The sequence below is a fragment of the Sturnira hondurensis genome, unplaced genomic scaffold, assembly GCF_014824575.4.
Source record: "Sturnira hondurensis isolate 20B ecotype Veracruz unplaced genomic scaffold, ASM1482457v3 Scaffold0001509, whole genome shotgun sequence".
Taxonomy (NCBI): Eukaryota; Metazoa; Chordata; class Mammalia; order Chiroptera; family Phyllostomidae; genus Sturnira; species Sturnira hondurensis.
Window position 1 is genome coordinate 8,909,108 of NW_028074140.1, and position 15,659 is coordinate 8,924,766.

Below are 15,659 nucleotides of genomic sequence, written 5' to 3' on the forward strand. Positions count from 1 at the left end.
GCCCCTCCCATGCATAACCAGTCTCAGGAGAGGCCGCTACAAACTATGGATCGCTTTATAACTCCATACAGGTAGGCCAGGCCTTGGCATTGGCAGTGCCTGACATTGACTGGCACTAGATCCCCACCCAAGGGGTCCCAGAACCAAAACAACCAGTGGTTCAGACCACATCAGAGCAGGACCCAAGTAGCTCCACCATGGCACAAATAAAGGGGAAACTCAGCAGACACCAGCCCGTTAGGGCAAATTCAGCTTTGTGGCACCAGCCCCACACAACAACTCACACAGTGCACTGGGGGGAGGGGCAGAATTTCAATTCTCATAGCCTAGAGTGGGGTAACCCTACCTACAGAAGGACCAACAACAATCGAGGCTCAACAGGAGCACTGATATTACCACACAAGGGACATTCCTGAACCACTTGGCTCAGGTGATTAGGGAGACTGCAACTCAGACCCACAAGACACCGACTACGTAAGGCTACCACACCAAGGCATAGTGGATCTACCTAATGTACAAAACAAATACAGACAGGGAGCCAAAATGGGAGACAAAGAAACAGGCCCCAGAAAAAGAATAAAATGAGGGCAAGCAAACTACTTATAGTGGTTCCATATAAATATTCCAAAAATTTATATGGAACCACAAAAGACCCAGAATATCTATACCAATCTTGAGAAAGAACAAAGTTGGAGGAATCATGCTACCAGATATCAAACTATAGTACAAGGCCATACTAATCAAGTTAGCATGGTACTGACATAAAAACAGACATATAGATCAATGGAACAGAATAGAGAGTTCAGAAATAAACTCATACCTTTGTAGTCTATTAATATTTGACAAAAGAGGCAAAAATATACAATGAGGTAAAGAGAGTCTATTCAATAAATGGTGTTGAAAAAATTGGATAACATGCAAAAAAATTAAACTAGATCACATTCTTATACCATACACAAGAATAAACTCAAAGTGGATTAAAAACTTAAATGTTAGACTGGAAACCATTTATCAAAAATGTTAGTTTTTTGATAAAAATCCTGGCAGAAAACATAGGCAGTAAAATCTTGCAAATTCCTTGCAGCAATTTTTCCCCCAACATATCTCTTCAGGCAAGGGAAACAAAAGAAAACATAAACAAATGAGACTATGTCAAAGTAAAAAGTTTTAGCACAACCAGGAAAACCACCAACAAAATAAAAAGAAAACTCACTGAATGGGAGATCATATCTGCCAATGATACACCTGATAGGGGGTTACTAACAAAATTTATAAAGGACTTAACACAACTCAACACCTAAAAAACCTCCTACAAACAATCAATCTAATTTTTAAATGGGCACAGATCCTGAATAAACACTTCTCTGAAGATGACATAAAGGTCAATAGACATATGGAAAAATGCTCAATGTCACTAATCAGATAAATGTAAATTAAAACCACAATGAGATACTGCCTCACACCTGTCAGAACGCTGTCATCAATAAATCAACAAATAACAAGTGTTGGTGAGGATGTGGAGCAAAGGAAATCCCTGAGCACTATTCATAGGGGTGCAGATTGGTGTAGCCATTATAGAACCCGTATGAAATTAGCTCAAAAAATTATAAATGGAGCTGATTCATGACCCATCGATTCTACTTCTGGGAATACATCTGAAGATACCTGAAATGCTAATTCAAAAGAGTATGTGCACCCCCTATGTTCACTGCAGTGTTGTAAACAACAGCCAAGATTTGCAAGCAATCCAAGTGTCCAAGTGCCCATCAACAAATGAGTGGATATAAAAAAGTGGTGACATATATGTAATGGAATACTACTTGGCCATAAAAAACAAAACCTTCCCATTTGCAAAAGCATCATTATGCCCAGTAACATTAAGTCAGTCAGAGAAAGAAAAATACCATATGTGGAACCTAAAGAACAAAATTAATGAATATCCCAAATTGAACTCCTAGACACAAAGAGAGAACTGGTGGTTGCCAGAGGGGAGGGGTGGGTGTTAAATTCCTTAATGTATTCACAGCATGTGCAGTACCTAGCATATAGTAAGTATTCAATAAAATTTAATTATTATCATTAGAATCTAAGTCAATCTAATTATTGGCACAGATTTTTTGAATTTTACCAGCATTTTGAGATATAACTTACATAGAGTAAAATGCAGAAACTAAGTATACACCCTTGATGAGCTTTGACAAATGGATATTCATACCAAGACATAAACTGTTTTCATTACCCTAGAAAGTTCCCTTAGACCTTTTTGTAGTCAATCCTCCTCTCCCACAAAGGCAATCACTACTCTGATCTTTATCTGACTAGTTTTGCCTGTCCTTGAACTTCACGTAAGTGGAATTTTACAATATATACTGTTTTGTGCCTGGCTTTTTTCTCTTCAATATGTTTGAGAAGTTAATCCATACTGTCACATGTATGAGGTAAGTCTTTTAAAAACCAAACTGTATTCTATCGTGTATATATACCAGTTTTCTGTTGGACATTTCTACTGTTTCCAGTTTTGGTTATTATAGATAAAGCTGCTAAGAACATTTCCATACAAGTCTTTTTGTGGGCATGCATTTTCACTTCTCTTGGGTACCTATGTAAGAATATATATTGCTGGATCATACTAGGTGTATATTTAACTTTGCTAGAAACTACCACACAGTTTTCTGAAGCGACTTTGCCATTTTACACGTCTATCAACAAATCATAAGTATTCCAGTTCCTCCACATCCTCACCAATACTTGTTATCACAGACTCTTTCAATTTTGGCCATTTCAGTGTAAAGACTAGTATTTTATTGTGAATTTAGTTTGCATTTCCCTGATGACTATTGATCTTGATCACCATTTCACATGTTTATCATTCAAATATTGGTAAGTTGGTAAGTTTTCAAATCTTGAATATAGTGTGTCTTTCACAGGTTATGCCTTTGGTGTTGTATGTAAAAACTTATCGCCAAACCCAAGGTCATCTCTATTCTCTCCTACATTTTACCTTAGAAGTTTTGTAGTTTTGTATTTTGTGTATAGCTCTATAATCCATTTTGAGTTAATTTTCATGAAAGAGGTGAGGTTAATTTTTCTATATATTAAAATCCAATGATTATAGCACTATTTGTTGAAAAACTGTCTCCATTGAATTGTCTTTGTGTCTTTATTAACAATCAATCTACTATATATGTGTCGGTCTATTGCTGGGCTCTCTATAGGAATACCTTGGTTTATTGCTCTGCTTTATTGTACTTCACAGATACTCTGTTGTTTTTTTTAAACAAATTTAAGGTTTGTGGCAACCTCACATTGAGGTCTGTTGGTGCCATTTTTCCAACAATTATTCAATTTGTGTCTCTATCACAAAGTGAGAGAACTGACAGTTCCTTCAATATTTCAAGTTTTTCATTATTATTATGGCAATCTGTGATCAGTGATTTTTGATGTTACTATAATAGTTTTGGGGTGCCATGAATGGTCCTCCTATGATGGTGAACTTAGTAAATGTTGTATGTATTTTCACTGGCTGTTCCCCTATCTCTTTCCCTCTCCTCAAATTTCCCTATTCCCTGAGACACAATAATACTGAAATTAGGCTAATTAATAACCCTACAATGGCATCTTAAGAATTCCAGTGAAAGGAAGAGTCTCCTGTCTCTCAGTTTAAATCAAAAGCTAGAAATGAACCCTGGCTGGTATGGCTCAGTAGACTGAGTGTCAGCCTGTGAACCAAAGGGTCCCTGGTTCAATTCCCAGTCAGTGCACATGCCTGGGTTGTGGGCCAGCATCCCAGTGGGAGGCGCATAAGAGGCAACCACACATTGATGCAGCCCCTTCTTTCTCCCTCCCTTCTCGTCTAAAAATAATTTTTTAAAAAAGCTAGAAATGATTAAGCTTAGTGAGGAGAAAACATGTTAAAAGCTAAGACAGGCAGAAAGCTAGGCTTTATTGCATTGGTTAGCCAAGTTGTGAATGCAAAGGAAAAGTTGTTTAAGAAAATTAAAAGTGCTACTCTAGCACAAATGATAAGAAAGTAAAATGGCCTTATTATTGATATGGAGAAAGTTTTAGTGGTATACACACATATCAAACCAGCCACAACATCCACTTAGGTCAAAGACTAATCCAGAGGAAAGCTCTAACTCTCTCCAATTCTATAAAGGCTGAAAGAGGTGAGGACGCTGCAGAAGAAATGTTCAGAGTTAGCAGAGGCTGTTTCGTGAGGTGAAAGGAAAGATACCGTCTCCATAATTTAAAGTACGAGGTGAAGCAGCACGTGCTGCTGGAGAAGCCACAGCAAGTTACAGCAAGTTATCCAGGAGATCTAGCTAAGATAATTAAGGAAGGTGGTTACACTAAAGGACAGCTTTTCAGTGTAAACAAAACAGATGGAAGAAGATGCCATCTAGGATTTTCATAGCTAGAAAGAAGTCAATGCCTGACTTCAAATTGTTAAAAGATTGGCTGACTCTTTTGGGGATGAGGGTAACACAGCTTCTGACTGTAAGTTGAAGTTAGTGCTCATCTACCACTCAAAAAAACCTAGAGCCCTTAAGAATTATGCTAAATTGGCTCTGCCTATGCTCTACAAAAGGAACAATAGAGCCCAGATGACAGCACATCTGTTTACAACACGATTTACTGACTATTTTAAGTGCACTGTTGAGACCTACTGCACAGAAAAAAGACTTTGTTCAAATTACTACTCAGTGATAATGCATGTGGTCACCCAAGAGCTCTGATGGAGGTGTACAAGACTAGTATTTCCACGTTTGCTAATTCAACATTCATTCTGAAACCCATGGATCAAGAAGTAATGCTGACTTTCAAGTCTTACTAGTTAAGAAATACATTTGATAAGGCTACAGATGCCATAGATAGTGATTCCTATGATGAATTTGGGCAAAATCAATTGAAAACCTTCTGGGAAGGATTCACCATTCTAGATACCAGTCAGAACATTTGCGATTCATGGGAAGAGGTCAAAATATCAACATGAATAGGAGTCTGGAAGACGATTCCATCTCTCCTGCATGACTGAGGAGCTTGAGAGTTCAGTGGGGAAAGTAACTGCAACAGATCTAGAATTAAAAGTGGAGCCTGGAGATGTGACTGAATTCCTGTAATCTCATGATAAAACTTGAACAAATGGATGAGCAAAGAAAGTTGTCCCTTGAGATGGAATGTACTCCTGGTGAAAATGCTCTGAAGATTATTCATGTGATAACAAAGGATTTAGAACATCACAGAAACGTAGTTGACAGAGGAGAAGCAGGGTGTAGGAGGACTGACTACAAATCTGAAAGGTGTTCTACTGTACACGAAACACCACAAACAGCATCACATGCCACAGAACAACTGTTAGTAAAAGATCACAGTATAGTACAAACAACTTTTATAGCCATTGGAAAACCAATAATCTATGTGACTCTCTTTGTAGTCATACCCCAGAGGTACAGCAGTTCATTTCAGGACAACTTCAATAAAGTGAATATTGAAAAAAAAAAAAACACAACCCAAAACAGACGAGTAATCTTTGTACTGATGGACGATCTTGCCTTTAATTTGTAAAAAAAGGCAACATCTGTGAAGTACAAAAAAGTGATGGGCAATACAATGATCAATGCCTGTATTGCAATATTCACTTTATTGTGATGGTCTAAAACCAAACCCACAATATCGCTAAAGTGTGCCTGTATCCTGTCCCAGAATCTGTGTCTATTCTTAACCCAATACACAATGTCTTAATTACCGTAACTTTACAGTAATCCTGAAATCAGGTAGTGTGAGTCCTCCCAGTTTGTTTTTCTTCAGTGTTCAGTATTCTCAATTTGTTGCTTCTTTCTATTAACTTTAGAACCAGTTTGTTGATATGTGCAGAATGGCCTGCTGGAATTTTTATTAGGATTGTATTGAATCGGTGAGGTTGGGAGGAACTGACAACTAAACAATATCAAGTCTTCCAATCTGTGGATGTCGAATATCCATCCATTTATTTAGATCTTTGATTTCTTTTGTCTTTTATGTAGTTTTCCTCAATAGATGCTATATATTTTGTTAGATTTATGCTTCAGTACTTCATTATTTTAGATGCTATTATAAATGGTAGTATTTTTAAAATTTCAAATTCTAACTGTTCACTGCTGGTAGATGGGAAAGCAACTGACTTCAGTGTACTGCTCATGCATCCTGTGACTCTGCTATACTTGCACATCAGTTCCAGAAAGTGTTTTTGGTAGATTCTGAGGGGTTTCCTACATAGATAATTGTTTCACCTGTGAATAGAGATATTTTTATTTCTACTCTTTCAATCTGTACACTTTTTATTTCCTTTTGTCTTACTGCATCAGTTAAAACTTTCAGTGCAATGTTAAATAGGAGTGGCAAGTGAAGACATAACATTATGCAATACTGATGTTCACAATGATGACTTTTAACTCTCAGATCCGTATGCTCTACTATCCCCCACCCAGGTACAGTGCAAAGTTAGTTATGTATATGGCATTTTTCTGCTTTCAAGCTATGCCGCTATGGGCAAAGTAAACCTCATGGCATGAGGTTTATTAATAAATATGTCAATAAAACACACTTATTTAAAAATTATTTTTAATTTATTAATTTCTTGACTTTCAAAATTATAAAATGCACTCCAAACTTACCATGAACTAAACTATTGGCAGGTGCTACAAGAGTATCCCACAAACATATGTTTCTGGAAAAAAAAAAGATGATCCCTGAGTACACAAAGTTAACAGAACAAAAAGTATGTCTCATATAGTTACATAACACTTGAAACTTGCTCTCACAGAAAGTTCTTAAATTTATAAAAACACCCATTACACATAACCAATATATTTATGTATGATTAATTTTAAACAAAACTTAAAAAGTACTGGCTCATAAAATTGAGTAACTTCAGATTAATATGTATAGTAACAATAATACTACACAAAGCCTGAATATGAAATCAGCTTTTTATACTAATTGATTGTCTAACAGACTGCCAAATACAAATAACAAGATACACTTAATTTTCTGGAGTATGAAGAAAACTTATTTCTACTATGAATGGGAGCAGCCTTTATTCCGTTCTATGAGTTGCAAAGGAGGCACCAACATATGTAAGAATTTCTATGGAAGATGGATTGATAACTCCACATTCCTACAATCCCATTTTTAGGACAAAGTGACACCTTACAAATAAATATAAAAAGCTCAGTAACCTCAGTTGGCCTTGATCTCATAACTCAGCTATATGAGGGAAATAAAAAATGGGGGTGTGGAGACAGAGGCAGGAGAAGACATTTTCTTGCATATTTAAGATTTTTTGAGGGGATGGCAACAGGCTACTGCTTATTAGCTACTGTACAACTAACCAGTCTTTCTGGGTTTCTTTTTGTGAAACAGTGATTTTAACCAATGTAAAGTGGCACACTGGTGTGCCATGAGAATTTTCTAGAAATGCAACACCTGACTATTTAGTCAGGGACATTGACTTTTTCCCTTATCTTGTCAAATAAAAATATGACAATAGCAAACACTAAAATAGTCATTTTTGTGAATGCCCTGTTTTGAACCTTAAATATACAGGTCATATAATACAGGTGCCTTATTGGTCACACTGCATAATAATGTTGTGTCTGATTGGTTAATTACTGGTAAGAAATCCTTATATACAAGTATAGGTACCTGATTTTAAAAAAAGTCACTTTGGAGCAAAAAGGGTAAGGTATTTACTATTATTTTTTTTGATCAATCAAAATTATACCTTTTTTTGTCAGGTGAGCAAAAAATATATTTTTGGTGTGCCACAGAATTTTATTAATTAGATTATGTGTGACATGAGATGAAAAAGGTTGAAAATCACTGCTCTACCTAATGGAGCCATAGTGAGAATTAACTAAATAGCATGGCCAATAACTAATAGGTTTCTTTTTTTCCCTCATGCTTTACTAACACATAGGGAACAATATGAGAAAAAATTAATCCCACCAACAATCAAATCTTATTTCCTACACTAAAGTCCTAACATTAGAATATTAAAAATACCAAAAAAATGATTTTTTCAAAAATTTTTGAATTTTGTTAAATTTATTGGAGTGACACTGCTTAATAAAATTATGTAAGTTTCAAGGGTACAATTCTATAATAAATCATCTGTATATGCATTGTATGTTCATGCAAAGTGAAGTCTCCTTTCATCACCATGTATTTGACTCCATTTACCCCGTTCTGTTTTTTATTTTTAATGGACCTGAATAGCCTTAAATTTATAATTAGAACACTAAAAATGCCCAAAGAAACAATTTTTATAATAAAAACATTTAAAGGCATGATTATAAACATATTCTTGAGACGTAGAGACATAAAGCAATTAAAAATAAAGATCAGCTATACATATACACACTTCAATTTCAGTTACAGTCGCTTACCTATTGTCAGTTGAAAGGCCAGCTGTAGCTATTAAGGAGGAGGAACTAATGAAGACAAAATCATTGGCCGTTTTGTTATGACACTGCCAAGTCTGTAATGGTTATAGACAACAAATGTTAATGCCATTAGCAATTTTATAACCAGGTAGATGTATTAATCAAAAAACGATTGCATAATTTGTGGCTTACTTTGTGTCTTTTTTCCTCCTGAACTTTAGAAAAGTTTCAGGGATAATACAGAGAACTCTCACACACCCTTTACCCAGATCCACCTATTTTTAACATTTGCCACATTTGCTTCAGCTTCTCCTTTATTAGTACACTTAGACACACACAACTTTTCCTGAGCCATTTCAATAAGCTGCCTACATCGTGACCTTTAGGAGGTCCTTTGCTGTTGTTCAACCAAAAGTTCAAAGAGAAACAAAAGGAGGTTAAACTCTAAATATTTCCCTTGGAATATTTATGAAAATTTTTGTCTTAGAAGGCAGAAACTATAATTTTTAGATTCCCAGACAAAATTATTTTCAGAAATATTTAAACTTTTAAATAATTTTTCATATATGTGAATAAAAACATATCACTAACAGTCAACAAAATTTAAAATTTTATGCTTTTCAATATTTCATCAAATAAGAACTTAAAATATTATGACAAGGTTAGTCAATTATAAAGTCTTCCAAGTTATTTTGTTCAGATGTTTCTCTTCAATAAAAAAATGAGTTTTTAAATATGTCAAAATCATCAAATTTAGATTTTTCCTCTGAGTCACTTCCCCATTTCCCCCGACCATTATTGGAGGTGGGCTAGATAATATGTCCTTAAAACAAACAAAATCTACTTTAATCTCATGAAGTAAAAAAAAGGTACATTTTAATCCAATTTATCCCTTTATAAATTAAAAAAAGAACAGTTCCTTAGGGAACAGAGACTTATATATTTCAATCTTTGTTTAATAAAGAATATGAGGAAAAATAAATACTCTTTCAAGGTACCCCATCAACTCTCCCTTGGTTGTTTTCACTTAGATTAGTACTATATTCCAGCATTTAACTTTGGGTGAATTACCAGGACTTTAACCTATATTCTTTATTTTTTCTTGATAGATATTGCTTAGTCGTATCAAGGGCTTCACTAAAGAATGTATTACATATAAATTCAGTGCACTATGATGCTGTCGAATGTTCATTAAGCCTGTATAGTCCTGAATAGAGGTGTATCAATTTTTTTAAAGAGATGAGCAGGAAAATAATAGTACTAGGTACAGAATATGCTTTCTACTTTGTTCACAAGGGATAACTGCAAAAAGCAACCAGATGAACTGGTCTGTTGGTCATTCTTTTTAGGTATAATACCCACTGCAGCTTAGTAACGCCGGAAAAGGGCCTGAGTGACCCACAAATGGCATGGGTCTCTGGAGATACCATGTTGGTTCTAAACAGGTTAATTTCACAACTTACCAAAAATTTTTACACTTCACAGAGTAATTTTCACATAATACAAGGACAGGAGTTTATAGCAAATTGATTGAATATATAGGACTAAATGGATTTTATTTTTTGGCTTTAAAATTTCTTGCCTGCAATATGTATTCTTGGTGTCTTTAAAATAAAAAACTCATAAAATTTTAAAGTTAGGAATTCTTGGCTTACCAGGTATGGCTTAGGCATGCTTCCAGTAACTGGACAACATTTCCAGTTTGTTTGATACAAACTTAAATATCCATCAGCATCAACTATTCCAAACTTAGAGAAAAAATATTTAAATGTTTAGTACAAATATAAAAGCACATATTTATCCTTACTTTGATCCCATATTTTGATTCTTAAACATTTGATTAATAAATTGTTTGACTTTTAATTTCATCTATACATCCAGGAAAAATTTAGCTATTGCTTAAAAAAGCTGAAGGGTAGACATAAAGAAAACAAACATCAAACACCTATTTGATTATCCTAATTAAGAGCACATTCTTTTATTCTCTATATATTCTCTATAAGTACTCCAAAACCAGAATCCTGGATTAATACTTAAGCTAAGTGGCAAAGTTTTAGCATGTATAAGATAGAAAATTGTTCATTTTGAGGAAAAAAAATGAGAACTGCTAGAATACGCAATAAGAAAAACATATAAACAACAGTAGAGAGTAAAATGAAACAAAGATTACCATAGTAAAAGAATTCCACTGTGGGAACGTAGGCCAATTTGATAGGGAATATGTCAAAAACTCCAGTAAAGGATGATATAATACAGACCTTAAATGATGAGTATAACTTAAATTTTCTTTAGATTATAAAAATAATGCACATGTATATAAAGCATATACAATAAAGCAAACATCTATTTAGATTCTTGCTCTTTCTCATTTCCAGATTAACCATAATTAACTATTTGATGGGTTTCCCTAGATATTTGTTCTATGAGTATTCAAACATTCACATGGACAGAATTTTTTTAAAAATTAGAATTATAATAAATACAGTTCCACAATTACATTTTTGACGTATAGCCATCTTGCCACATTGGTACATATAAATCTACCTTATTCATGTACTGTTTAGTATTATACTATATAGTTCTATTATAACTTTTTGATATCTTCCCCTTGTAGACAGTTTCCAATTTTCCCTACAAAAAGTACTGTTTTTAACATTCTTGTACATATACTTTTGAGTATTTATGTAGGATACATATCTAGAAATGGGAAAGGATTGTCAAAGGGCATCATTTAAAACTGTTATGTGAAGATAAAATTAAATCCTAGGAGGCAATATTAGTTTACACACCCACTTTTCTTACACATTAATCAATACTGCACATTACTAAATTTTTAAAAATTTGTCAGTTTACAGAAAAAAGGCTCATTTTAATTTGTGTTCCCTTAATTATTAGTAAAAATTATTGACCATGTGTAATTTAAGAATTGATTGCTCAGGTCCTTTGTGTACTTCTCTATTAAGTTGTTTTAAAAATTTTAATTGATAGGGTTAATATTAAGAATATTAATCAACTGTTTACTATATTTTTATAGATATTTTTCCAGGGTCTATCCTTTTTGCGATTTACCCTGTTTTTTGGAGTAGATCAAGGTACATTTTTCAGAAAGGGTGTATAGCATGTGTTAAGTCTCTACATATATACATTGACTCATAGTTCTCATTCTTCATCCATCAGAATTCTGTAAATATTGTTCTACTGTTTATTTACAACCTGTTTTTTAAGGTGGGCCAATGCCATTAATTTTGGAGGGAGTGGTGGGAAAATTTAAGTAACTATTGTTAGCCCTACTCTGTCCTAAAAGCTCTCTTCATCTTTGAATTTAAAATAAAACAAAAATTAAAGAATCCGGATGTATCTAGGCATGTATGTGTTGTTTCTTAATACTTGTAGTATTTGACAAGCCCTTCCTTTTCTTTTTTTTTAATTTTTATTTTTATTTAATTCTTGTTCAAGAACAGTTTTCTGTCTTATATTCCCAGCCCTGCCAAGCCCTTCCTTTTCTAAAATTCTGTTTTTTTCTTTGCTTTAGGAAAATCTTTATTTTATTATTCCTTTGAATATAATATTTCTCTTTCATCATTTTTGTCTTCTTCTGAAATATCTTTTAAATGTCTTTTATAAATTTTGCTGAATATAGTCTTTTACTTTTGGGTTATTTTTTAATCATGGGATGATTTCCTAATTTGTACTTCTCAATCAAAAACCTGATTTTCAACTATTTCCACTGTACTATTTAGCCCTTGAAATGACCCAATAACCCAATTTTTAGAGATCATACGTTTTTAATTTCCAAGAATTTTTTTCTTCTCCTGACTTTGTTTTATAGCAGATTGTTCTTGTTTTAGAATGTAGTATGTTCCAGGGTCTGAGAAATTGTTCCTCACAGTCATTTATTTTGCTTAATGCCCCTTTTTAGGCGCTTAGTGTTTCTTCAATGCTCAATGACTTTGGCAGCCCATTTTTATTCGAAATTGACAAACTGATCACTGTTACTGTGCTACAGTATGGATCATCTGTTCCATTTACTCTACTAGGCTTCCATACTAAAAAAGGTAACACGCTTAGGTGTTGTAGTGTTTTGCCCCATCGCAGCTAAGGTGAATTAACAGTAAGTTGACTGCCTGTCAAAGATACTTGGGCAGGTAATAAAGAATAATTTATTGTGCCTTAAAATGGCCTATGTGGAAGGTTATAATGAGTGTTAAATCTGTGAGATAATTCAAATTAAAGAAGGTCTTAAATGCTATATGCTAAAGAATTTTGGCTTCTTGATAAATATAATGAGGAGCCTTGAAAAGTTCTTGAAAACAATAATATGATCTCATATCCAGTACATTTATATAACTATTATTTGTTATATAACTTTGCTGGCAATATGAAGGATGCATTAGAGAAATAAGGGTTGAGGTATAGGATTTATTTGGAACAATATAATATTCGCAACCAAAGTGGAAAAGCATGAGCACACAATGGATATTGATGGGTTATACAACTAAACGCACTGTAGGATTCTAAAGGAAAATTAAGGATGACTTCTAGGTTAAATCCCTTTAATATTCCATTAAAGGGCAAAGAATGTTGGTAATTGGTATTAAGAAATAATAAGATCTCAAAATTTTATTTCATAATTAAATAAAAATATTATTATTGAGTTTTGTCAAATAGCAACAAAGCCTTGTGGTAAATGAGGTAGGCAAAAAGGTTGAGCTCACCCTGATAAAAGTAGCACATGAAAAGGGTTGAAGATTTGGAGGTTGAGGGAAAAGGAAAGGCAAGATATATCATCACCTAGGGTCTGTGTGAGCGTTCTTGATGAACCATGGCCCTGAAGACAAAGAGCAGGCTGATTTCCCCTTTAATAGTTCTTTAAAGTGCTAGTGAGCTTCTGGTCAAGATAGTGGCGTAGGTAAATGTGATGCTTGCATCCTCCTACAACCACATCAAAACTACAACTAAAGCTCTGGCTGGGCAGCTCATTTGCTTTGAGCATTGTCCCCATTCACCAAGGTTGTGGGCTTGATCCCCATTCAGGGTACATATAAGAAGCAACCAATGAAGGCATAAGTAAGTGGAACAACAAATTGACGTTTCTCTGTAAGAAAAAAATTACAACTAAACTATAAAACCATCATTTAGAACTACCTGAAATCTAGCTGAGTGAAAGTCCTAAAGCAAAGGATATGAAGAGAAAACCACATTAAGATTGGTAGAAGAGGTATAGACATGGACTGATCTGGTCCTACACCCATGTGTGACAGATAAAGTTGTAGATGGGTATCTTGGCTCAGAGGTCCCCTCTAAGGAGCAAGGAATCCAATCTACCTCCCAGGGTTTTTGTGTCAAGAAGAGAAGTCCCTGTAATTTCTGACTGCAGATACCAGCAGAGATTGTGATTCCATGAGACTAAGGGCTGCTGGAGTTGCAGGTGTTCCTCTTAAAGGGCCAGTACACAGACTTACACTCAAGGGGTGAACTCGGCAAGCACCAGAGTCCACTGAAGTAATTCCTGCTCCATGGTGTGGGCCCCTGCAAAGCTGATACTCCACAGTGGTCAAAGCCAATCGTTGTAGCCTTGGGGGTAACTACCTCCCATTGATGTGCCAACAGCAATTGGCATCCTCTATAACAGGAGGGTATATATAGCCCATCCAGTGGGGCACTCCTGAAATGCCTAGCTCAGGTGAATAGGAAGCTGTGCTACTGGACCCTACAGGATGACTACTACATTAGACTACTCTATTAAGCTCTGGAGATATAACAGCTCTGCCTAATATACAGAAACAGATATGATATACAGGGAGGCTCCCAAAATGATAAAATAAATAAGGTCCCAAATGAAAGAGCAGAACAAGACTCCAAAAAAAGAAGTGAACAAAATAGAGACAGTCTTCTAGATACAGAGTTCAACACACTTGTCATAAGAATTTTCAATGAACTTAGGGAAGAGTAGATGAACAGAGAGAAACTTCAACAGCATAAAGAAGGACATGGAAATCATAGAAAAGAACCGGTCAGAAGTAATGGATACAATAACTGAATGAAGGACAATTTACAGGGAATCAACATAGAATAGATGAAGGTGAAAATCAAGTCAGTGATTTGAAATATAAGGAAGCAAAAACACCCAATCAGAGCAACAAAAAGAAATAAGAGTACAAAAAGAAAAAAAAAGGACAGGGCTCTAGGAACCTCTGAGACAACTTCAAGCATACCAACATTTGTATCATTAGGGTACCAGAAGGAGATTTAAGAGAACAAGAAATTAAAAACCTATTTGAAAAAATTTCCCTAACCTGGGTAAGTACAGAAAGTGCAGCGCCCCAAACAAGATGAACCCCATAGAGGCTCACCAAAAGACACATCATAATTAAAATGCAAAAAGTTACAGAGAAAGAAAGAATCTTAAAAGCAGCAAGAGAAAAGTAGTTAATTACCTACAAGAGAGCTCTGGTAAGACTGTCAGATGATTTCTCGAAAGAATCTTTGCAGGCCAGAAGGGACTGGCAAGAAATATTCAAAGTGATGAAAAGCAAGGACCTACAATCAAGAGTATTCTACCCAGCAAAGATATCATTTAGAATGCAAAGACAAATAAAGAGCTCCCCAGACAAGAAAAAGCTAAAGGAGTTCACTACCAAATCAGTATTACATTAAATGTTAAGGGTCTTCTTTAAGAAAAGAAAAAAGACAAAAAAATGTGAATAAAATGCCAATAAATAAATATCTACCCACAACCAAATCTAAAAAAATAAACAAACAAGCAGAACAGAAACAGACTCATAGATACAGAGAATGTTTTGATGGTTGCCAGATGGGCGGTGTGTTGGAAGGATGAGTGAAAAAGGTGAAGGGACTAAGAAGTACACATTGGTTGTTACAGAATAGTCACAGGATGTACAGTACAGTACAGGTAATAGTCAACAATATTCTGGTATCTATGTTTGTGTCAGATGGGTATGCGATTTATCAGGATGATCACTTAGTAAGTTATATAATGTCTAAGCACTGGGGTGCACACCTGAAACTAATATAATATTGTATCTCAACTGAAGTTGAAAAATAAAAAATGATTTAAAAAATAAAGTGCTAGTGCAATATGAGGAGTAGAAAGAGGCAGTTTGAGGAAAGTAGGACCGTGGGAAGTGAAAACATTAAAATATGTTCTAGAGGGGGTTGGCAAACTTTTTCTTTAAAAACCACATAGTAAATATTTGAGGCTTGCTAATTATA

At 34.7% G+C, this 15,659-nt stretch overlaps 1 protein-coding gene across 7 annotated transcripts in view; it reads right to left on the reverse strand.

Annotated features, from left to right (window-relative positions):
• Window positions 1-15,659, reverse strand: part of DMXL1 (Dmx like 1) — a 152,927-nt gene that overhangs the window by 7,081 nt on the left and 130,187 nt on the right. For all 7 annotated transcript variants that reach the window (XM_037029048.1, XM_037029074.1, XM_037029073.1 and 4 more), the window contains 3 exons: window positions 10,082-10,174; window positions 8,430-8,521; window positions 6,657-6,709 (listed from right to left, as the gene is read on the reverse strand). In XM_037029048.1, coding sequence (XP_036884943.1) covers window positions 6,657-6,709; window positions 8,430-8,521; window positions 10,082-10,174 — 238 coding nt within the window. The remainder of the gene's footprint in view (window positions 1-6,656; window positions 6,710-8,429; window positions 8,522-10,081; window positions 10,175-15,659) is intronic.